This window comes from Triturus cristatus, chromosome 6 (genome assembly GCF_964204655.1).
Source record: "Triturus cristatus chromosome 6, aTriCri1.1, whole genome shotgun sequence".
Taxonomy (NCBI): domain Eukaryota; kingdom Metazoa; phylum Chordata; class Amphibia; order Caudata; family Salamandridae; genus Triturus; species Triturus cristatus.
The window spans coordinates 1229156178-1229182452 of NC_140589.1; the positions used below are offsets into that span (position 1 = coordinate 1229156178).

The following is a 26275-nucleotide window of genomic DNA, read 5'->3' on the forward strand; positions in this document are numbered from 1 at the left end:
AGCAGGCAGACCCCGGGGATGTGTAATATACCACTGCTCTTGACGCTCCGAGGGTTAAGATAGTGATGCGTAGGTCGCACCACCGGGAAGTACAGGTCTACGGTGCGTACAGTGTGGACCGTTAGTTGGAAGGGTGGGGGAGTTTTGACTGTTAGATACGTTTACGCCTGTTGGGGCACATGCTTGTGTTAAAAGTGGTTCTAAGAGAAACTAAGACCTAAGACATATGTCCTTCTTCCCTACAATTTGATACACTTGTTTATTAACGCCGCCGTACCCCCGGGTTGACGGCACAGGGCTGTGTTATCTGGCTACACTTATAAGATTACTTCCGCTGCCGGCCCACTGGGTTGTAGGTTGTCAGCTGTGTATTGTGTATCTCTCAATAAAGGTCTTTAAAAAAAAAAAAAAAAAAAAAAAAAAATTATATAGCACTTGGCTACTTCAACCGAATTGTCCTGGCGCGGAGGTCTAGCTCCAATGATCCAAAAGCATAACGCAGTCCAGAGGAGTCGGAGAAAAGCCTATCTGAACAACCAGGTTTTTAAGTTTTTGCAAAACACCATTTCAGTTTTTGTCTGTCTTAAGTATTGCTTAATGTTTAATATGTTCTTGCGTGTAAGCCTCTGGTTCCAAAGGAGCATCGATGAAGCTACATTTGCCAATATGTTTGCTGCTGTAGATACATCCTAGCACAAACACATCTTGATATAATTCTCACCACAAGCCTTTCAAAATGTTATGATTCACTGGTGTGCATCACTTCTGTAAGAACTAGAATAGGCGCTTGCTCAAAAAGGCATTTTGGAGTATGTAAAGAAGTACTTTTTGGGTACTACTTCCCATATTCATAAATGCTTTTCTCATTCAATCCCTAGGCTTCCCTCAATGCCTTGCTGGGATCAATAATTACTAAAGAGTTAGCTAGAAAACTGGAGCTCTGTAGATTTATTAATAGCTGTTGGGTCCTTTTAAGTTACAAACGTGACTCCCATGATCACCATCCATCCATTTTTTTATTTTTATATTTGTATTACATTTTCTTCTCGGGAAAGCAAATCCTACAGTTACCATAGCATAAATAGTACTTATAGCAACAAATGATACAAGTAAAACAAAAAACAGAAAAATCCGGTGATCTATTGTTCAATGAGCGAACCCCACACTTGTATGCCTCTTTTCTTCGCCCTTGGGCCTTTACATTTATACAGACCCTTCTCAAAATGAAATACATAAAACAATTTGGCATACTAAGCTTGATACGAAGGGGGCTCTGCGTCCTTCCATTTTGTTGCAATCAAAATTCGCAGAATTGCGGTTACCATAAAACAAAAACAAACATGAGATGATTCCAACTGTAGTGTTTCATCTCAGCCTAACAGCATCAATGTTGGAGATAACGGGACTGGTCGTAAGATAGTTTTAAGCAAGAAAGATTCAACCCCCTGTTTTAATTCATTAAGTTTAGTGCATTCAGAGAGCATATGCACAATGTCTGCAGGACCTTTTGTGCACCTTGGTCAGTGGTCGTTTTCCCTCTTCCCCCAGGCAAACAATTTCACAGGAGTAAAATATAGATTGAAAACTGTTTTAAAATGTTGTGCTTTTAGGTTAGCTGATAAAAACACATTTTTAGACAACCACAATGATCTACTTAGGTCTACATCCGGGTTCCCCAATGTATCTGCCCATACAGTTTCGATTCTCAGGATGTCATCCACATTGGCCTTGAGCATAATGGAATATAAATCCTTAATGGTTAACTGTTTAAAAACCAAGTGCTCAGACAGCCGTGTTCTGCCCTTATTTAAAACCTGTGAAACTAAAGGTCGAATTGTCTCCCTTATTTAAATATATTTAAAGAGTGAGCTAGATTCCACCCCGTATCTCTCCTGGAGTTCTATAAATAAAATAAGCCCGTTCATATCAAGCATGCCACCTATACTATTAATTCCTGCCTGTTCCCATCTTTTCCCGATTACATCATATAATGGGGCAGGAAAGTTCGAAGAGCACCACAGAGATAGATATCTTTGTATCTTTGGGATTTCTAAATGTTTCGACACTTTATGCCCAACGTTCCAAGCTGCCATCAGAAACTTACATCGAGTTTTTTTTATAATAACTCCCCTCCAGCTGTCTCAGAAGAAGCCCGGGTGCTGCACCAACCACGGCGAGTTCGAAGATAGATGGAGTTTCCTCCTGTCCTAGCAGGGTTGGCTCGATCTTGTATTTAAACAGTATGCCCATTTGCTGCATCATTATGGCCCAATCATAATATAGGAGATTAGGGACTGCCAACCCCCCTCTATCTTGTGGAAGTGTCATGTATATCATGGATCTCCTAATCTTTCTATAATTCCATATAAATTGTGCAAACATCCCGTTAATATTCTTAAAAAAGGTATTTGCTGGTTCCAATGGGATACAACGAAGTAAATAAAGAACCTTGGGGAACATTGTCATTTTTATTACGTTGCTCCTTCCTATAATGGAAAGGTGTAGATTATCTATTCTCCTTAGGTCTCTACCTATCTTCTCAACGAGAGATACCGCATTAATATCCCAGATTGAGTCCACCTCAGCCGATATATAGCTATCCCAAGGTAAGTAGCAGTTTTGGTTCTGCGTGGATCCTGGCAAGGCCTGTTTTTAGTGCACACTATCTTAGTCTTGTCTGTATTTAAGCTATACCCAGAATCCCTACCAAATTCTAAGGCCAGCTCCTCAATCCTTTCTAATGCACCGGTTGGTTCAGGGGTGATGACAGGTATATCGTCAGCATAAGCTAACACCATGGTTGTAAACCCCCCACAACTGGTCTGATATCTTGATATTGTATTATCGCATTTATAAGGGATCGATATATAGTGCGAAGAGGATAGGAGAGCTGGGGCAGCCCTGTCTTGTTCCCCGTGCTATTTGAATCTTTACTGTTTCCCTACCCATCAATTGGATCCTTGCAGCTGATTGGATGTACATAGCTTTTATAGCTGTTAATATACGTGGACCGAATCCCTTTTTCCGAAGACTGTCCCATAGGTATGCCCATTCAACCTAGTCAAACGCTTTTTGTGCGTCTAGCAATATAAGTGCCATCTGCTCCCCTGAAGCCGCTGCTATATCAAATAGTGATATTACACGGCGAATATGATCTGTGGTCCCCCTTCCTGGTATGAAGCCATGCTGCCACGGACTTACCAGCGGTGTAATAATTCTAGCCAGTCTAAATGCAATAATTTTAGAATATATTTTTTCATCGACATTTATCAGGGTTATTGGTCTATACGAAGACGGGTCATCTGCCATTTTCTATCTCTTTAAAAATAGGACGATATTAGTCTCTTGCCAGGACTGAGGCGGGATACCCCTCATCTGGACCGCAATAAATAAATCCAGAAGAATGGGGGCAAGCTCCGACTGTAAAACCTTATACATTTCCACAGGAATACCGTCTGGACCTGCGGCCTTTCCTGAGGCCATCCCTTGAAGAACAACGTTAACTTCCCCTAATGATATATCTTCCTCTAATTCCTGTATGACATGAGGGGAGCTGACCTCATATTCCAGCTGAATCGCGGACGATATATTTTGCCTTGATTGATAAAGCTCCCTGTAGAAATCTGCAAAAGTTTCAAGAACTTCTTGAGGTTCCATGACGACACTCCCATCCTTCCCTTTAAGTCTCGCAATAATATTTGCTGCTGCCCTTTGTCTAAGACATAGAGCCAGATGTTTACCTGTGGCCTCTCCATACTCATAGTTATCACGAGCATAGGTTTGAAATATTTTGGCAACGGCATTATTAAAGAAACCATACATTTTGGCCTTGATCTTTGAAGGATCAAGTCCTAATTGTTCTGTTCGAACCTCTTGTTCTAGCGCAATTGCTGCTGTATGCTCTTCCTCACATTTAGACAATTCTTCCAATAATTGCTGAATTTCTACCCTCTACAGCCTCCTATGAAAGCCTACAAAACTAACAATCTCTTCCCTTAACCACGCCTTAAACGCATCCCATACCGATATACCTGTTCATATCGAAGTACTGACGGGTCCACCCCCTAAAATGTTCTAAAAACCCTTCGGTAACCAGCAATTTTCTATTGAATGTCCATTTAGTGATTGATCGATCAACTCCCTGTATTGATATTTCCAACATCAAAGGATTATGGTCGAACAATACTTTTGGTAATTTCCTAATATTAGTACTCTCTATAAGACTAGCAGAAATAAAGAAATAATCCAATCTTATGAATTTTTTATGGGGGCAGGAATAGTATGTATAACCTGCCTCCCCTGGTTTTCTGAAAGACCACATATCGACCAGCCAATGATTTGTCACCAGAGCCTCTAGTGCCTTGAAGACTCGTGGCTTCCTTCATTGATATTTTTTTGCAGGATAGTTTCCAGTGACGGGGGAATTGAGGGTTGGTCGTCGCTAATAGTCTTAGTGGTGCTCCCGAGCAGTTGGCCTCCCACAGAGTAGTCCCAATTCAATTCCTTTTGCTTTTGTTTTTCTAGCCTTCCCGCTCTTGAGTTCTTCCTGGCTGTAGCAATAGGATCCGTGCCTAAAGTATCTGGTACACTATCCGTCTCGCTCTGCTCAGAGTTAGATCCAGTCCCAGACCCCTCGTCTGACTAAGAAACATCTGATAGTGAGAAAAAATCTACTTCATTGGTCTTGGAGTCTAATTCGCGTTCACTCCTCCCGTGTAGGGTCTTGGGGGATCTTGCATTCACTCCCGGGATGCGAGTACTACTTTTAGAGGATTTCTTTGAACATCCTGGTACAGAACCAGGTTGGGTCTTACTAAAGCCCTTTTTCTTAGCTCCTGGGTTCTTCTCCTTCGTGGTAGGATCAGATTGCTCTTTAGCTTGCACTTGGCAACTTGGGGCTAACCCCTGCCTGCCTGTTTGTTCCTCCCCGGTTGAGCCTCTGTCCACCCCTGTCTCAATATACACTCCCATCTGCAGCACTTCATTCTGCCCTGGATGTCCACCCTCCTCCTGTAAAGCTTGTTGTGGTGGCTGAGAATGCTCTGAAGCAGAACCCTCCTGTGGCCCCTGCGCCCCTTCTGTCATCTCTCCCGTGACTGTCCCAGAATGTAATTCCAGTTGCACAAGCCCCCCGGTCCCTCTAAGCCCAGCAGAGACTTACCGGTCCGAGGTGAGCCCTGGCCACTGCTTTGTTCCGGGGTTTGAGTTTGTGGTTATGGATCTGTTTCCAAGACAGGAGTTCTGTTCCCTGCTCCTCTGAGCATATCCAACACTGAAGCTCGGGTCCGCGGTGGCTGGGGCTGGGAAACTACACCCCTCCCTTTCCCGTCCGGAGGATTCTCCGCCAGGACCTTCAGTTTTCGCCCAGCTTGCCCCGTCGCAGGCACCACTCCAGCCTCAGTTATGTTCATGTGGGGGAAGACCTGGGCGCCCTGCTGGTGGGTGCCTTTCCCTCTGATGCCCGATTTCAGCCCCATCTCGAACTGGCCGCGTCCCAGCGTTCCGGCAGATCTGTCAGTGCGCGCTCCAAACACCTACAGCCGGCAATGAGCTGTTCAGCCTGCTCCACCAGCACCGTAACCCACGGTAAGATCCTGGCGGGTTCGGGGGGGGTCAAAAGCTTGTCGAGGGAATATCATTCTATCCTGTGTCACCGTAACTCATTTTTTAGGACAGCCACCGCTAGGAGCCACCTACAGCTGACTCACACAGCCACCATCTTGCTTGCCGGTGTGATCCTAGTGGGTTGTGATCAAATAGATTTTCTGTACAGATGCATGCTTCTTATTTATAGGAAGAATTGGGAATAGACGTCAGTCCTAACACTGTGGCATGAGAACACCTTCATCACTGAGACATCTAAGTGGGCCAGAACAAGTCCACGTTCCAGATGTTACAGATTCAAATCCAGGCAAGGCAACACAATTTATCCTTCTTCCAAACTCAATAAAACGGGGACCACTTGACTAAGGTGATAAAACCTAATATCCAAGCACACAGACACAAGGAATGCTTTATGAATAGGGATTATTATCCTCATTTGAAAACTCTGGAATCCAATTGGGTGTCGCACCAAATATTCTATTTGCTAACACTAGGCATTTGACTCAAAATTAAATGCCACCTTGCATAATTTGGAGTTCAAACTGTACCATACAGACTAACATAGACGACTTAACAGATTGCCAGAGCACATTATACAAATAATTGTTTTTAGTTGTGTTAGACGGGTTGGTTACAATAAATTGAACCAGGATTACAGCTCCCAGAATGCATGTGGCTGTAGAACATGAATGTCATAGATAGGTGATATTCAGAAACACATTTCCTGTTGTGGGGAGAGTATTCCTTACATAAATTGACTAATGTTTACATGATTCACACATGGCTTCCCAAGTAAATGTGTCCCTTCTGCCACATCACGTGTGAAAATATGGGCTTTATTTGCACTTTCCAACGCTTCGCGCCACTTACACCAGGACCACTTACGAATATTTTAAAAGTGCATATAAGCATGGGGAAAGGCATCACAGAGTTTTGTCAAAATCCACAGTATTTTCACTCTGTGCATGTAAATATCATTACGTAGACCACTAAGCTAACAATCTGCTCACAACATCCACCAATAATCAAAAGTGCAAAAATATTCATATTGTTTGGCAGAACTTCAAATTAATAAGCAATATTTCTCTAAGAAAAAATGCAGTATTGATGTAATTGTGCATGGGAATTTACCACTTTTTTCCATGTATATGCCTGACTTATGTATGGAAGAGGAATTTTCAATACGACCATGCAGCAAAGAAAAATGTGTGTCCCTAGCAAGTCTAGTGGTTGCCGTCAGGAAGACCAGCAATTTCACAAACAAAGTCTATCAGTAATATTTTTATTAAATGTTATAGTATAAAAAACAATATACTTATTCACAGAAAATTAAGCAATATAAATTCTACTATAAAAACATACCAAAACACATTCTAAAGAACAGTAAAAAGCATCTTTCCTTCATCTTTGTACTCTAACTATGAGTTTGGTGTTTTGGTGATAAGAGTGTATAGCAAAAGTGAGAAAAGTAGAAAGACAAGATAAATGGGAATGGCTGTGGATTTACAATAATTTTTTATTTTACAATGAACAGCATATGTAATTATAGCAAACGCCAAATATTTTCCCACCCATATAGCATATTTAAAAATCACTTATTAAGACAAGGTGCACAGCACCTATTTTACAAACATAGAGCCAGACTCAAAGCTGCTTGCACTAAAGAGTGCAAATTTAAATTCAATGTTGGATCCATATAATTAATTTGTTAATGACAAATTCCCAATGGTTAAGGCAGAATCCAGATAGGTAGAATTGTACCCTCACAAATGTATTTTTGGAAATAGTATCTTCTGCCAATAAATTGGAATGCCCAAATTTGCAAATTAAGGGTTAGGGCGGGTTTTGTAGGTTTTTCATTTTTTTTCAATGACCTCCTACATTCAGAAGTAAATGTAGACCCACAAACTCCCTTTTGGATACTTTCATATCCCCTTCACCGTAGTTCCAAACCTGAAAATGCTTGCAGATGTAATCCAATCAAGGAAAAGATTAATTAACTCTAAAGGTGTGAAAGAAAAGGGAACACCTTTGAATATGGGTGGAAATGTTTCTCTCTGTGGGCAAATATGTTTTTTCCATGGACGCTGCCCACGAATGCTTCGACATTCCAGGCAATTACCGCTGCGCTTGTTTTGATGGCTTCATGTTGGCGGACGATGGTCATAATTGTCTTGGTAAGGAGGCGGCTTTCACCACTTGTACTAATGGCACTTTAAGCGTTCACACTGATGGCGATCTGTAAAGGCTCTGAAGTGTGTGATGTTCACAAACAAACCTTGGGAGACGCACACGAAAGATAGTCAATGCACGTGGGGGTGGGGTTTCATCTCTTCTTTTTAGATTTAGAACTTTTTTTGCAAATGGCACAGCAACTGCTACCTGTTTGTCTTAGACGCAGCTGTGGTGGGTGGGAGGACGGAGCACAGAGATGAAGAGACAGCAGGTGAATAAATCCATTAATCAGATTTATGGTGGTTATTTTTGCGGCACTGGAATGTGTTTATGGTAGCACCCGTATGCATGGGATGACGAAGACGGCGGGATCGTGACATTTCACAAGACTAATGCAAAAACAACAATTGATGGACAGAATGCAGAACAATGTCATACATTCACCCCAGTACAGAGATCTGGGCCTAAATCCATCGTATTTTTGCTCACCATGCCATTCCAGTTTGAACCCAGCCATATGCAAATCAGTCTTGACCCTGTGCCCCATGGGAACAGTCCAGCCCGAACTGCCAAGCCAGGTCCTCCCTGGACTGGAAACAAGCATCCTAGGACCGGTTTCGGGCTTTCAGCCCTCGTCAGCCAGGATAGCTTGATTCCAGTGGCATGGAGAGCAAGGGACTCACGTCTGAGCATACCCTTCCCACTCGGGGTGACAAATGCAAAAACAACAATTGATGGACAGAATGCAGAACAATGTCATACATTCACCCCAGTACAGAGATCTGGGCCTAAATCCATCGTATTTTTGCTCACCATGCCATTCCAGTTTGAACCCAGCCATATGCAAATCAGTCTTGACCCTGTGCCCCATGGGAACAGTCCAGCCCGAACTGCCAAGCCAGGTCCTCCCTGGACTGGAAACAAGCATCCTAGGACCGGTTTCGGGCTTTCAGCCCTCGTCAGCCAGGATAGCTTGATTCCAGTGGCATGGAGAGCAAGGGACTCACGTCTGAGCATACCCTTCCCACTCGGGGTGACAAATGCAAAAACAACAATTGATGGACTGGGGTGGTGTAGTGGGCAAAAGAACGATGGATTTAACCCAGATCTCTTGACTGGGGGAGAATGTTTGCATTGTCAGCATTCCGTCCATCAATTGTTTGTTGTAACGCTTTTCGCCCTAAGTGGGATGGGTATTCCCAGACGTGGGACCCGTGCTCACTACGCCACTGGAGTCAAGCTATCCTGGCTGATGACGGCTGATAGCCAGAAACCGGTCCTAGGATGCTTGATTCCGGTCCAGGGAAGACACGGCTTTGCAGTTCGGGCTGGACTGTTCCCATGAGGCACAGGGTCAAGACTGATTTGCATATGGCCATGTCTAAACTGGGGTGGTGTAGTGGGCAAAAGAACGATGGATTTAACCCAGATCTCTTGACTGGGGGAGAATGTTTGCATTGTCAGCATTCCGTCCATCAATTGTTTGTTGTAACGCTTTTCGCCCTAAGTGGGATGGGTATTCCCAGACGTGGGACCCGTGCTCACTACGCCACTGGAGTCAAGCTATCCTGGCTGATGACGGCTGATAGCCAGAAACCGGTCCTAGGATGCTTGATTCCGGTCCAGGGAAGACACGGCTTTGCAGTTCGGGCTGGACTGTTCCCATGAGGCACAGGGTCAAGACTGATTTGCATATGGCCATGTCTAAACTGGGGTGGTGTAGTGGGCAAAAGAACGATGGATTTAACCCAGATCTCTTGACTGGGGGAGAATGTTTGCATTGTCAGCATTCCGTCCATCAATTGTTTGTTGTAACGCTTTTCGCCCTAAGTGGGATGGGTATTCCCAGACGTGGGACCCGTGCTCACTACGCCACTGGAGTCAAGCTATCCTGGCTGATGACGGCTGATAGCCAGAAACCGGTCCTAGGATGCTTGATTCCGGTCCAGGGAAGACACGGCTTTGCAGTTCGGGCTGGACTGTTCCCATGAGGCACAGGGTCAAGACTGATTTGCATATGGCCATGTCTAAACTGGGGTGGTGTAGTGGGCAAAAGAACGATGGATTTAACCCAGATCTCTTGACTGGGGGAGAATGTTTGCATTGTCAGCATTCCGTCCATCAATTGTTTGTTGTAACGCTTTTCGCCCTAAGTGGGATGGGTATTCCCAGACGTGGGACCCGTGCTCACTACGCCACTGGAGTCAAGCTATCCTGGCTGATGACGGCTGATAGCCAGAAACCGGTCCTAGGATGCTTGATTCCGGTCCAGGGAAGACACGGCTTTGCAGTTCGGGCTGGACTGTTCCCATGAGGCACAGGGTCAAGACTGATTTGCATATGGCCATGTCTAAACTGGGGTGGTGTAGTGGGCAAAAGAACGATGGATTTAACCCAGATCTCTTGACTGGGGGAGAATGTTTGCATTGTCAGCATTCCGTCCATCAATTGTTTGTTGTAACGCATTTCACAAGACTGGCATCAGTGTGTCAGGAGTGTGTTTGAAGGGACAGGTGTGTTTATGATTTCACACGCGCTGCTTGTGATGGGGCAATTAGGCTCAATCTGGGGCTTTATCTCACGGGGTGGGTTGTGATAGGGGACCTGTGCACTGGTACGTTTATGTGTCTGTGTATTCATTCCATTGTATAAACTGGGTGTCGTAGAACAAACAATGTAGTGTGATTGCACAAGTGCGTTTACGTATGTCTGAATTCACTGTATATTTATAGTGCCAGAAGTGTTTACAGGATAGCGCCTACCATCACTGCAGTGCTTAGAAAGGGACATATGTACATCAGTTTGTGCATGACATCACTTATAGATTACCCCCACCCCCCTGTTTTGCCAGCCGCGACTGCATAAGCCCTCCGATGCCCCTTGACCAAGTTTGCGCTGTATAAAAACTACAAAAAAGGACGTTGACCTGCCTTTCAGGTTAGCACATTCTGTTGTCTTGCTCAAAAAGATCATTATATGCAAAGGGCTGCAAAGCGTTTGAAAATGATACCAATTTGTCACCCTTGAGTTTAATTTCACTTTTCATAGATCTTCACTCGTTTATTAATTTTGCACGTTTGTTGTCAGTTTTTGTCTCAGTCAAGGTTTGCTAACTAACATACATCGAAACAAAAGTTGCCTGGATTTCCGCCCTACCACTTTCAAATGTCACCAGCCGCCACTGGCTACCTTTATTGAATAACTGATAACAATGTGCCAAGATGGTGGACACACCTTAAAAGTCCCACCGGTGTATTTTCAGCAAGGAGTGTGAACGTGGACTGGTGAATGAGTGAAAGGCTTTTAAATGTATTCATCCTTCAGAGTGCTATTGGGTAACTCAAACAAATTTATAGGGTTGCCTGTATTTGAGAGAGTGTCACGTGAGGAAGATTAACAGAACTTAACGAAAGGACACACATGGGCTTTACACAATACTATCCTAATATAGCTACATGCTGAAGCAAATTAAGCAAGAACATTTTACCTGCACCAAGGTTCGCTGGTAGGAAAGCAGCCAATCCAACAATCTTAAACTTTGTTCCCCAGATATTAGACGTGACCTGAGCAAGATAGTTGTGCTGCAAAAAAATAAAAAATAAATAAGATTTAGGCATTTTTCAATTGAAGCTCATTTTTTAATAAAATGTTTTTTCTATTTAAAAGGCCTTAAACTTGGCCAATGTCAATGCCAATGAACATTACAGAATGTGTAACAAAGTGGTACATGAAGGATCACAGTAAACTAGTGGTGTTGTGAACCCCTCACTTTAGCAGCTTAAGCAGGAGTGGTGTTGGCCATATAAATACTAATTTGATATTTATGAGCCTGTTCTGTCTTGAAGCTCTGAAGATAATACATCTTTAAAAAACAAAGTCAGGGAAATGTGAGAAGCAAAGTTATTTATAGTAAAGGAGGCCCAGAAGGAGAAATAAAGAGAAAAATAGAGACATCATGAAGAAATAGTGAAGGGAAGGATATATGAAAAGAAGGAAGACACTGAGAAGAAGAAAGTGTCAAAAGTGTAATTGCAAGGGTGAAAGTATTGACAGATGGAAGGGTTAAAGAACATTTGCATGGGAGGGTGAAAGAGAGAATAACTGGATGAATGACAGGACGGGTGGAAAACTGAGTGAAAGGATGGATGAGTGGATTGATAAAAGAGGATGAAATGATGGACTAATAAAAAAGGAAGGTTGAAGGGATGGGTAAAAGGATGTATGAATGCTTAAAAGTGTAATTGGAAAGGTGGATGGTAGATTATCCACTATTAACTTTAAGTCTGCATATCACCATGTACCATTGCTTGCGGATAGTAAAAAATACACCACTTTTAAAATACAGTTTGGTTGCTATCGCTACACTCGCGTACCATTTGGATTGGCATCCGCCGCAGATCTCTTTCAAAGAATAATGTTGAATATCTTTGATGGGGCTGTTGGCGTGAAGTTTTTCCAGGATGATATCTTGGTCATTGGTAGCAACAAAACAGAACATGAACCGAGCAGGGGCCGCGTAATCAGGAGCACTTCCCTGCTGCGGTCGTAGCCCAGAGAACACACCTGCTGCTGAGATTGCTTGGAATTCTGCTGTTTGGCTGCCTGGAGACTCTGGTGCACACCGGCCGAGAGCTGCCGCCTACATCCGATCCAATGTGCGGAGTGCGTGGCCCCCTGGCTTTGGGGAGCGGACCGCTTCTGAGCTCACATTGTCTGTGGCTCCAGCGCCGTGCGCCTTGCCCCTGGCTCACCTCCTGAGGCCCTGGCGCTGCTGCGGCTGGGGAGCTGGTTGATGCCCGGTGCTGTGGAATCCTGGGCCTGGCTGCTGTACCGGCGCTGCCGTGAGGTGCGCCCGACGCTTAGCTGAACCTTCACCTTCCGCAGTGAGTACCCATGGCGACCAAAAAACTGCTGGTGAACTGACACCAGTATACTGAGTGCACCCATGGCGACCCCCACTCCCCTCTATAGTGCTTCGGGGCACTCGTGGGACTCAACATAAGGCATGATGTCCTCACGCCCGACAGCCATTACTGTTCCTGTGCTGTGGCGCAGCCTCGCTACACCTTTGGATTCCTGGCTCTATGACCTGCTTGACCTTGGTCTACGTCTCCTGCTGGAAAGGCTACCGTGACTTCTTGGCCCCCCTCCCCTTTGCCCTCCACATTGCTTGCAACTCGAGCGGAGGTGGAGTAGTTGCAGTGCCTGACCCCAAGATGGTGGCAGGGGCCAGTCTTGATTACCGCCGCGGAAGATTCCTGAGGCTCCGGGGCACTCCCAAACTGAGCTGTTGGGGCATTCCAGCTGATCCCCCATTACGAAGTTGCTCTATTCTGGGGGCATTTAGAGACCGGGGTATCCACTGTTAGGATGGGCCAGGACAACGCATGACTTTAAGATGGTGCCCACGCCCTGACTCCGTACTGCCCGCAGTCTTCTCCGGTTCGAACTTTTTCAGAGTAATCGTGATCATTTTATTGACCGTTGAGACCGAGCAATTATGGCCGATGCTCGGTGGAGCTGTCCTATGCAGCTTTGGCAGAGTCTGGCTCTGGGTCACCCCATCGTCCGTCACCTACCCAGCCGGACACCGGGCATTGTTTTTCACGGTTCTTCATGGTTATATTTGTCTCTCTCTTCAACTACATTGACTGCTTTATTCCCCCTGGAGTACTTTCCCCCTTCAGATCTATCTGATCTGTCTGCTTTCCTCTCCCCTGTTTACCTTTCCCCCACTACTTTCCATTCCCCATATGTCTTGGACATGCTACGCTCTATTATCTTATATTATTGTGTAAGCTCACGTTTTTCTCCCAAGCATATACTGATAACTGCAACTGTAACTGATGTAACTATGTAACAATGTTCTGATGCAATGTCTTATCTCATGTAAAGCGCTCTGATACCTCTGGGTCTAGCCAGCGCTATATAAAACTTTTCAAATAAAAAAAATAAAAAAAATGCTACGTTCACCCAATGACATTCGAGGCATGGATCAAAGTGAGGGCTGAGTTTACATTTTCACCACAATTTTGCTGAGTTTACATTTTCACACAATCGATTCTTTACGTTTAAACCTAATTGTAGATTAATAATCTGTAACAAATATAATCGCAATCTCTCGACCTAGACGTCCACTGTTAACTTTTAGCAATTGTTTAACAGCAGACTAGGAACAGGGCTAAACACAGCCCTATGCCAAAACACCGGGTTTATCAGGTTCATCAATAGGGAATTGAGACGACCATTGCCACTACAAAGACTGTATTTCACAATAGGGTTAGGGTATTAAACCTTTCTTATTCAGTAATGAGTGGACTGTATCACTGAAAATGTCAAGAGAGCTTGAATACATGTAGTAATGCTTTGTGTGCACTGGAATCTTTTTCAGAGACAACTATGGTGCTAATACAAAGGGAAACCGCAATTTCCTCTGCCTTTTTCCTCCTTTTACACTGTAGATTGTAAAGCTACAATAGAGACAGTGGTTGCCTAGGCAGGGATGGGTGAAAATATATTGATTAGTTTTTGTGTTTGACTTAACACAATCCGATGACGAGGCTTCTCCAACAGAGCTCTTAGCGAGCCTGTTAGTGCAGCGCTGGAGAGGAGAAAGCATGGCATGAGTCCTCAAACCTTGGTCCAAGGATCTCACTCTCCCCATCAGTTCCCCAGCAGCTCAGCGGTGCTCTGCGCCGCATCGCACCCAGCCAGCCCTCCTGTGCAGGGTTTCGAGCCTGCCCTGCTCTCCTCTCCCTGAGGGCCCATCACCGCGTGATCACTGCTTTTTGCCCGGTCCTGTCCTCGTTCTCTGCTGGTCTCCTACCTGGTACTGCCTTCTGTTATCTGTCATTGTTATCTAGTTATTTTAACTCCCTGACTGCCACTGTACTTTTGTCTTGATTTCGCTCTGTTCCCCCTTGTATTTTTTCTGCCGTTTGCTGCCGCTATGCCTGACCCCTCCCCTCCCGCCCCACCTCCCAGCTGCTCGTCTCTCCCCCCTCCCCTTCAAATGACGACCGCTGTGTGGTCGCGCCACTGGCGCAACGAAGGCGCGCCTAAGGCAAGCCCGTCTGCGGCCGACCGCGCCCAAATCGACTTTATCCACACTCAGTGTGGGAGGGTATGCTCAGACGTGAGTCCCTTGCTCATTGCACCATCAGGATTCAGGCAAGCCGGGCCGATGAAGGCTGTGATGCCAGAAACCGGTCCCCGGAAGCTTGTTTCCTTCCCAGTATAAGAATTGGCTTGGTAGTTTGGTTTGCCCTGTTCCCATCATGCACTGGGACAGGTACAGACTAATTTGCATGTAGCCAGGTTCTGAGCTGGGATGGTGCAGTGAGCTAAAAAACGGTGATGGATTAAAACCATGATCTCTTGACTTGGTAAGAGTATTCTGCATCATTCAGAAACTCTGTCCATTACCACCCCCTTTTTCCCCAAGCCGACCGCGCCCAGCGCCAGAACCCCTGGCCCCCGCAAACGCCACGACGCCCGTCTCCGCTATGATGTCAGCACCCTCCACACACTCAACACCGGACGATCACACACATGCTTCCTGGGCGCCCCGAAGCGCACCCAAGGACCCTTGTCCTGCTGGAACTGCAGCTTCAACAGCATCCGTTCCACCAACCCACCCACCGTGAAAGAACGCAACCACCTTAGATGCATTCTTCTCAACACCCGCTCCGCCCGCAAACACGCCGTTGAACTCTGGGACCTACTCGACTCAACCTCCCCAGACATCGCCTTCCTGACGGAGACCTGGATGAAACCCTCCTCGGCACCAGACATCGCCATAGCCATCCCGGACGGCTACAATATCACCCACAGGGACTGCACCAATGGAACAGGAGGAGGAATAGCCATCGTCCACAGGAACACTCTCAGAGTCTCGACCAACACCGACGACACCCTCAGCACCGCCGAACACCTGCACTTCCAGATCCACATCGATCCCAACACCACCCTCAGAGGAACCCTCGTCTACAGACCCCCCGGACCCTGGCCACAATTCAACGACTCCATCGCCGATTTCCTCAGTACTCACGCCCTCGCCTCCACAGACTACATCCTCCTCGGGGACCTGAACTTCCACCTCAAGAACAACGACGACACAAACTCCACCACCATGATCGACAACCTCGGACTCAGACAGCTCGTCACAACACCCACCCACTCTGCCGGCCACACGCTTGACCCCTTCTTCTACGCAAGCTCCCACGTCTCCTTCAGCCACACCACCGAACTCCATTGGACAGACCATCGCTGCATCCACTTCACCTTCCGGAAACCCACCACGCACCACCGCACCCAACAGATCCCTCGCCGCTGCTGGAGCAAAGTCACCGAAGACCAGCTAATCACCAACCCTGCCGCCCGCAACCTCAGACAGTGGATCGATGACTGCGCCAACACCCTCGCCCCGATCAAGAATCCCTCCAACAGACACACCAGCAAGAAAGCCAGCTGGTTCAACGAGGACCTCCAGCCCGCCAAACAAACTTGCAGAAAACTAGAGAAGAAATGGCACCGTGAACTGACAATGGACAACTACGCAGCCCACAAGAACGCCACCAGCAGGCACCATCACCTAATCAGAGCCGCAAAAAGGGCCTCCTTCAAAGACCGCCTAGACGACAACGCACACAACAGCAAAGAGATCTTCAACATCGTGAAGGAACTTTCCAACTCCAGCTCCAACACCAACGACATCCCACCCTCACAAGACTTGTGCGACTCCCTTGCCACCTTCTTCAATCGCAAGATCGCAGACATCCACGACAGCTTCAACGTCACGACTGCCCCGACAGCCACTGAGACCTCCGTCCCCACGACCACCATCCGCACCGATCCCCTGCTCTCCTGAACCAACATAAGCGACAGCGACACCATCGAAATCATGAACACCATCCACTCTGCATCTCCGTCAGACCCATGCCCACACCACATCTTCAACACAGCCAGCACCACCATCGCACCCCATCTCCAGAAAGCCATCAACATCTCCTTCGAAACAGTGACCTTCCTGGAGAGCTGGAAGCACGCCGAGATCAACGCCTTACTCAAAAAACCCAAGGCTGACCCTAAGGACCTCAAGAACTTCCGGCCCATCTCCCTGCTCCCGTTCCCGGCAAAGGTCATCGAGAAGACCGTCAACAGACAACTGACCCGCTACCTCGAGGAGAACAGCATCATGGACCCGTCCCAGTCCGGATTCCGCAGCAACCACAGCACCGAAACTGCCCTCATCGCCGCCACCGCTGACATCAGGGCCCTGCTGGACAACGGTGAAACCGCGGCCCTCATCCTCCTGTCGGCCGCCTTCGACACTGTCTGCCACCACACCCTACGCACACGCCTCCACGACGCTGCGATCCGAGACAAGGCTCTGGACTAGACCACCCCCTTCCTCTCCGGCAGAACCCAGATCGTCCGCCTCCTCCGTTCCCGCTCTGAAGCCACCAAGATCATCTGCGGCGTACCCCAGGGTTCATCCCGACACTGTTCAACATCTACATGGCACCGTTCGCTCACGTCACCAGACTACATGACCTCAACATCATCTCCTATGCCGACAACACCCAGCTGATCCTATCCTTCACCAAGGACCCCCTCACCGTCAAAACCAACCTCCACGAAGGAATGAAAGCCGTCTGAAGCTAAACTCGGACAAGACTGAAGTCCTCATCCTCGGCTTCACCTCCTCGGCCTGGGACAACTCCTGGTGGCCGACCGCACTGGGAACAGCACCAACACCTACCGACCACGCACGCAACCTGGGGTTCATCCTCGACTCTACTCTCTCCATGACAAAGCAGGTCAACGCCGTCTCGTCCTCCTGCTTCAACACCCTCCGCATGCTCCGCAAGATCTACAGGTGGATCCCCACCGAAAGAAGAAGAACGGTCACCCAGGCTCTTGTCAGCAGCAGGTTGGACTACGGAAACGCTCTCTACGCAGGAACCTCGGCCAAACTCCTGAAATGTATTCAGAACGCCTCTGCACGCCTGATCCTCAACATCCCTCGCCGCAGCCACATCACACCCCACCTGAGAGACCTGCACTGGCTCCCCGTCAACGAGAGGATCACCTTCAAGCTCCTCACCCACGCACACAAGGCACTCCACAACACCGGACCAGCATACCTCAACAGACGACTCACCTTCTACACCTCCAACCGCCAGCTCCGCTCCGCCAACCTCGCCACCGTCCCCCGCATCCGAAGAGCGACCTCCGGCGGCAGGTCGTTCTCCCGCCTCGCTGTCAAGACCTGGCTATTCGAGCAGTAGCATCACCCCCCCCCCCCCCCCCCCCCCCCCAGCGCCTTGAGACCCTCACGGGTAAGTAGTGCGCTTTACAAATGTTCTGATTGATTGATGGCTATGCGAGGGCAGGTGAAGGGAGAGTCAAGGAAGACACATATGGTAGTGGGGGTGGTGACAGGATGCCAGGTATATGTTAGGTCATACCTGCCTGTCAACTACTTGCCATTGGTTGGCTTACCTATCACTTGCATTTGCCTACTTCTTATTTGTGTCCCAGCGTGTCAATCTAGTGTTTGTCCCAACCATGGAGCATAGCCTGATTACCATCTCTTTTGATTGGCAGGCTTCTATGCTTCCACTGATTGCTCTTGAAACAGTATTTTGTAGGATGAACCTTTCAGACAGTGCAAAGTTTCAAGTTACAAAAAGGCCTATTGTGGGCTTACCAAAAATGTACATGGGCTTACAGCACGCCCACTGCTTACCGATGGCTGGCTGTATTGTCACTCTAATTTGCTTGCTTCTTATTTATTTGAAATTTGTGGGTGTGGTAGGCAGCAGTAAACAGAAAGTGAGCAAGCGAAAAGGGGAAATGCTGAAAGAAATTAGGGAGTGATGGGGGAGCGAGGTGATGCTACTTTAATACAGACGTACATTAGTGTGTGGCAACACATACTGTACTAAAAATAATGTATGTACTCTTTTCTTTGATTGCTGCTTTGTGACATTTGAAGATAAGCTTATGTGGATATTGGATATTTGTTGGCATATGTATATATAAGTTTGGCTATATATGTTTACATATGTTTTACATATATGTCTATTTGTTGTTGTGGTTTCTCTAATTTATAATGGTGGGTATTTCTAAGCGACATACATATTTAAAGGAGTGAGATCTTCTTCTATTGCACTGAATACTAAAAGTTCACTCGTGATATACGATTCCTTTATAATGTGCTTGGTTAATTCACTATAGCATATACAAGGATACGCTTCCTATTATATTCTGATGGTATGAGACGACCTAATTAATGTGCTAGTGCACGGTATGCTCTTGCTCTAGGGCATGTCTAGAAGTGATGTCTTTTAACGCTAATGTAATATTTGTAAAGGAGAAAGCTCAGATAGGCTGTATTTACAACTTCTAGTTAATGTATGTGAAAGAGGTGTGGAAGTGAAGATGGTTGTTAGTTGCATAAGATAAATAAGCAGCCACTATGGCTTTTGTATAGAATATTGAAAAAAGCTTCCACTTAAAGCCCTGGTGACACCACGAAAATGCTGCTGCTCCTGGGATTCAAAAAGAGAATGGAAATCTAGAGAGAAAATTACTCTCCTTAAAGGATTTCCCTTCCCCTACAACGCTCACCTGGCATGACGTCATGCCGTAAATTCTCCACTACTGAAAAGTAAGCATGCGCACATCGATATGCCTGCTGTCACTGCAGCCCGGAAAACAACGGACCGCCTGTGCCAGGGCACAAAACAGAGCCCGATAGAGACCTGTTTCGAGGCCCTCTTAAAAAAACTTCAGGTGCTCAGCACTGGTGAGACCCGGCCATTTTAAAACCCTGGGGTCAGAGGAGACATGTGGTATGTGGTGAATGTATGGTATTGGCCTGTTAGCGTTCCCTCGCCTAAGACTGCCAGAAGACTTTTTAGAGCTCTGGGCTGACTAGTGCCACATGGAATTCGGCTGCGCCTGGAAGTAAATGCACGGTGTGTAGATGCAAGGTTGTGTGGTATTGAGGGTTCTAGCTGTATGCTATTGTGGCACTGTTTAGTTAGTTATGCAGTATGAAATGCTTGGGAGATGGTTTGGGCTGTGACAGGAAAATAAGAGCTAATGGATCGCCATCTGTCTATGTTAAACACGTATCTGTGCTGATGAGAGAGTGGCATGCTGCCAGTCGGTTTTGCTTTGGCGTAGTGGACGCTGCAGTTTGTGGCTGGCAGGGACTGATTGATTTGGCAGGGTGTGCGGCGAGCATGAAGGGGCTCTGACCAAGAAGGGGGCACAGAGGAGTTTGTTACTGAGAAATTTGCTGGCAAAGGATGCAGGTCAGAATTCACCCATCGATCACTGCTTTGTGCATCACCACAAAAGATGCAAAAAAGACTGAGCAGCAGTGTTAGCAGTCTGCAGTGAGTGTGATGCCACTGACTGCAGTTGAAGCAACAGCGGCAGCCGGAGGCAACCAGCGAGTCAAAGACATGATAGAGAGAGATTGGAGTTTTGTGTAGTGTCAAATTGTAATAAACTCACCATAAAGAAGAGCAGGGTGGGTGGGTCATATGCCCGCTGCAAAGAATGAGAACCATAATGTCACAGAAATATATTTAATGTGATAGCTCAGTGGGTTACTGCTTTTGTCACAGAGATCCTTTTCTTACTTGTGGGGTGCCGTTCGTTGTGGGAGTCCTGCGTGTTTTGCTCAACCCTGCTGCGTGCTCTTACCTGAGTTCTTGCCCTGGAACTGACACCACAAATCATTGACTGCTGCTGGCAGGTGGACGCTGTGGACGGGACTGCGAGGACCAGCAGCCCCGTAACTCGCATCAGCTGCACCCTCTTCCCGCCCCCGCTGCCTGTGGCTATATAACCTCTCACGGCCCCCGCTTTGCGGGCGCCGTTCGTTGTGGGAGTCCTGCGTGTTTTGCTCAACCCTGCTGTGTGCTCTTACCCGAGTTCTTGCCCTGGAACTGCCACCACAAATCATTGACTGCTGCTGGTGGGTGGACGCTGTGGACGGGACTGCGAGGACCAGCAGCCCCGTAACTCGCATCAGCTGCATCCTCTTCCCGCCCCTGCTATTTAAATAACAGACCTATCCGCTGCGCGGTCGCGCGCCGGGAGAAGCCTGGGACAAGGGCGGGGCTGTTTGAGGCCGTTAGCGGACGGTGAGGCCAGGCTGGGCCACCCCCTTTGAGCCTACCGCATTTGAGTGCTTGTAGGCAGCGATATTGCTATATACCTATTGCTTTATACTATTGACAACTGCACCTAAGGTAACAATTGCACTATAGTTCCCTGAGACTGACTTTTTAGTGCATTGTTCATTGTATTATTCACAGTGTTGGTCTAGCTGGGGTCTGCTACAAGCATAGCACGCTTGTTACTAGTAGCCATATTTGCAGGTATATTAGTATACTAGTGAAAATATGGGAAAGCACCGTCTTGTACCATCTGTTCCCGCTTCAATGCAAAAAGCGGCTCCTATTCCTCCTTTGCCTAGCTTAACTGCAATAGATCGCATGTTACAGAAGACAATTGGGGTGGTAGCTGATGCCATTGAAAGTACAGAACGCCGTCTTTCACTTCCCCCTGGCTCCCTACCCCCATTCCCGTCTGTAAGTGCATCGGAGTTTAACCCAAATTTACAGGATCCGCTGTTAGTGCCATCTTCTGTTGCTCTCCCAGGGGCCTATCAAGGCCTGACTAATCAGGATACAACTTCTATTATGGATAGCACATCCCTTGAGTTCTTTTCTATCACTAACACCTAATTTTCGCCAAAACGAGGTTACTCCGGATAGTTCTTTATTGGTTGTAGATCCTATAGCCAATAGGCGTTCGGAGACCCCATTAAGCCCAATTTTGGTTCCTGATTCAAGGCCTAGCTCAAGCCACGGTAGTTTGTGTGCGATCACTAGAGGGCAAAAGGCTAGGCGTAGGCCACAGCCCACTAATAATGAATAATGCCCTAATTCGAAACCTGCTAAAGGGAATAAAGGTGGCAATAAATCCAAGAAAGTGATTGCTAAACAGAATTTGTTAAAAGAAGTGAACGCTGCTAATGGTAAAGTAATCGATATAGCACCCACTCTAGATAATGGAAGTGGTATATTAGTTGATGTAAGCTTCTGGGAAAGGATGGAGGCTATTGTCAAAAAATGTTGTAATGCCCCAGTAAGCAGTAGACCATCTAGTGTTAATATTGTTCCGCTGCCTAATGATAATCCAAATATAGAGCATCCTTCAGGTGCCGCCAATGAAATCCTCTCTATCGCCCACATTGAGCAAATTATGAAGTCTCTTATACTGCCAGTGCTCCAGAGGATTAAAGTTTTGACCGAGCGATTAGATCGTTTTGAACAAGGTACCCTTGATAATTTCTTCTCAGTTAAATCTTTAATTAAATTACACTCTAAATGCGATCCTGATACTGCTGTACAGCAACGAACTACTATGGTGGACCTCCCTAAAACAGGCAATTACGTATCTCCAAACCAACAAGATGTATCTGAACCCCGGTGTGGAACTAATTCTCTAGTCTTGGCCACACAAAATGATATAGGCAGCAAATCAACAACACAACCATCGCCTAAGGGAAACAAGGGAACTTGTGGGCGTCTACCTAAATCTAGCCAAAAAGGTGGTCATATTTGTAAGTCTGTATCAAGGCAGGGGGAAAACTTATCCAGATCTTCTTCCAAATCTGCTCTGGTTGATAATGTTGATATCTCCCCTTCACACATCAATTTGCCCCCTGCTTGTATGCCTTATGGAGTTGTCTTGATGGGAGTCCCACGGCTAGCACCGGGCAAACTAGAATCTTTTAGTCAGCTTAAAAATAAAACTACATTCTGGCTTAATAACAACAGACCCCTCTCAAGGCAACTGGATGGTCAAATTCTTTTTCTCAGACAAATTGGTTGGGTGGGGAGTAGGACTAAGGCTATTTTAGGGGATTGTATTGTTGTCAATTTTAGGGATGTTCGTGTTGTAAGGTCCATCTGTTATCAGCAGAACGCTTATGATGGTATTGGAATTGGCACATTTGGGTTGGGTTATTTTTATCCTCAGCCCCCATACCAACAATCAAATTTAAGCAATGAGAAAAATATGGGGGGAGGGCTTCCAGAGGATTCTGAGATATATTTATCCGCTGCCCCTTGTAGAGGTATAGCTCGTTGCCACAATAGAGATTCTGGGTATTGACCCAGTGGCTATGCATCTCCCCTTTCTTTGCCTTTTGCCAAAGATAAGACACACTCTCTATGGACATCCCCTATCCCTTCCATTCTATCTCCCCTCAGTGTAACTAGATATGGGGCTGGTCCTGCCCTAGCACCTCTAAATACCGAGTAGAATTGTCAGGGTATTGAGTTGGAGGTTTTAATTAACAAATCTGATTCTGAGATTGGGCCAATTAATAACAGGGACAAATTTGCTGATCATTCTGTTATTAGCCTGACCCCAATAGCCCAATTTGCTGCCCAGATTGCTCCCCCTCTTTCAAACATTCCTCCTTCATTGCCCTCGGCACTAGAATTAGTGGCTGTGTCGACGAATTTATCTAGTGCAATGACCAAATGCCCCCAGGAGTCATTAGTGGCCGATCCAATATTGAAGATAGTTAGCTGGAATGTTGCAGGCATCTCCAGGAAGTTAGATCTTCCCGAGTGGAATATTTTATTGGAGCCATTTCAGATTTGTATCTTCCAGGAGACTTGGAACCTAGAAGCTAATCATAGAGTTGGCTACACAACATTTTTTATACCAGCGGTACCCTCAACCTCTGGGAAGGGTCGCCCTTCGGGTGGACTCCTTATTTGGGTCAGTATTTCATTGGGTTGTATTATTAAACAGAACCAATCTAATTCACCAGATATTTTAAGGATAACTCTTAGAGGTCCCATTAGGGGTAAATCCCTTGACATATTTAATATATATGCAAGGGGAAGTAAAGGTGGGTCCCCATCCCTGGTAGTAGCAACGCTAGAAAGTGAACTTAGAAGTTGTTACGTTGATACACAAGTCTTGGTCGCAGGGGATTTCAATTGTACATTTGAGCCCCTTGCGTCAGACGATATTTTAGATCTTAATGTGGACGATGCTAGGAGGGGTATACCCTTGTTAACACTCCAACCAATAAAAAGATGGACACAAAGGGCCATCCAGCTGAATGGACTAACTATGGAGTTTGGGTTACGAGCAGCAAATGGTCGTACTATTTCAGATGCTTCCGGGGCACATACATATAACAGGGTGAATCATTCGTCGAGGATTGATTATATTCTCCTCGACCTTGAACTCTAGCAATATATGATGGACATGGCCATATTACCTACCGTAGACAGTGATCATAATCTTCTTTCCCTGAGCCTAAAGCACTTATGGACGAATGTACCTGGCTTGATAGCACCAATTGAAGTAATGTCCACTTCGAAAGTCACTTAGTCTAATTGTGGCAGGCGTCTTAAGTGGTGCAAAGTTGTTTTGGATGAAGGGAAAATCCAACCCGCGCACTTCGCCTTAAATGGCGACCGTGCGAACGCGCAGCGGTCACGCGCAGCGGTCACGCGCAGCGGGCGCGCCGATTGTGCGCCGAAGGCGCGCCAAAGGTAAGCCCGTCTGCGCCCGTCCGCGACCGGATCGCGACCAGCGCCAGGACCCCTGGCCCACGAAGACCCCGAGCGACCCGCCTGTCGTACTCCTCCGCCACCCTCATCGCACTCAACACCGGCCGACTCCCAGAATGCCACCAAGCCACTCCACGACGCACCCACGGACCTTTCAGCTGCCACGCCTGCAAATTCACCTGCATCCGGACCTGCCTCGCACCAGCACCCGCCAAGCCGAACACCAGCAGCACCCACCTCAAGTGCATCCTGCTCAACACCCGCTCCGTCCACAGACACGCCATCGAACTCTGGAACCTTCTAGACGCCACAGCCCCTGACGTTGCCTTCCTCACGGAGACCTGGATGAACGCCTCTTCAGCTCCCGACATCGCCATCGCTATCCCAGAGGGCTACAAGATCGTCCGGAGGGACCGCAACGCCAACCAGATGGGAGGAGGCATCGCCATCATCCACAGGAACACCATCCGTCTCACGACCAGCACCGACAACACCCTGACCAGCGCCGAACACCTGCATTTCCAGATCCACACCAACCCGAACACCACCCTCAGAGGCACCCTGATCTACCGACCTCCGGGACCACGCACACAATTCAGCGAGGACATCGCCGACTTCGTCAGCCCGCATGCCCTCCCCTCCGCTGACTACATCCTCCTGGGGGACCTCAACTTCCATCTGGAGAACAACAACGACAGCAACACCAGCACCCTGCTCGACAACCTCGCCAATCTTGGACTCAAGCAACTGGTGTCCACCCCCACCCACCTCGCCGGACACACACTCGACGCAGTCTTCTCTTCCAGCACAGACATCGACTTCAGCCACGCCACAGAGCTTCAATGGACGGACCACAGCTGCGTCCACTTCACCTTCAAGAGAACGACGACCCACCACCACCAGCAACAAGCCGCCCGCAGAAGCTGGAACAAGATCACAGCAGACCAGCTCGCCACCTCCCTGAGCCAGCACCCTCCTGCCAGCTCAGCAAACCCCAGCCAGGCCGCCGACAACCTCACGAAGTGGATCAGCATCTGCGCGGACGAGCTCGCCCCGCTGAGGACCCCGCCCAGCAGACCCGGCAGCAAGAAAGCCCCGTGGTTCACCGACGAACTCAAGAGCTCCAAGAAGAACTGCCGAGCCCTCGAGAAAGTCTGGAGAAGGGAACCTACACCGGACAACAGGACCTCCTTCAAGCTTGCCACCCGGAAGCACCACCAGCTGATCCGCGCCGCCAAGAAAACAGCATTCAAGGACAGGTTGGACAACAACGCACACAACTGCAAGGAACTCTTCAACATCGTGAAAGAGCTCTCCAACCCCAGCGCAGGAAACAACGACATCACCCCATCGCAAGACCTCTGCAACTCCCTCGCTTCATACTTCCACAACAAGATCACGGACAAACACAACAGCTTCAACAACCAACCAACGCACACCATGACTGAACAACCACCCCCCACCACCACCCTCCACGCCTGGACCCCGATCAGCACCGAAGACACCATCCGCACGATGAACTCCATCTACTCCGGATCACCGACCGACCCCTGCCCTCACCACGTCTTCAACAAGGCCGACACGGTCATCGCACCCCACCTGCGAGACATCATCAACACATCCTTCGACACCGCCACCTTCCCTGAGAGCTGGAAGCACGCCGAACTCAGCGCTCTACTCAAGAAACCAACAGCGGACTCCACCGAACTCAAGAACTACCGCCCCATCTCGCTCCTCCCGTTTCCAGCCAAAGTCATCGAGAAGACCGTCAACAAGCAGATGGCCGCCTTCCTCGAGACGAATGGATCCCTCGACCCCTCACAGTCCGGCTTCCGAGCCAATCACAGCACCGAGACCGCCCT

General features: G+C 47.5%; 1 protein-coding gene across 2 annotated transcripts in view; it reads right to left on the reverse strand.

Annotated features, from left to right (window-relative positions):
* TULP4 (TUB like protein 4) overlaps positions 1-26275 on the reverse strand; it is a 787154-nt gene that overhangs the window by 115887 nt on the left and 644992 nt on the right. For both annotated transcript variants that reach the window (XM_085612155.1, XM_085612156.1), the window contains one exon: positions 11267-11360. In XM_085612155.1, the coding sequence (XP_085468281.1) occupies positions 11267-11360 (94 nt within the window). The remainder of the gene's footprint in view (positions 1-11266; positions 11361-26275) is intronic.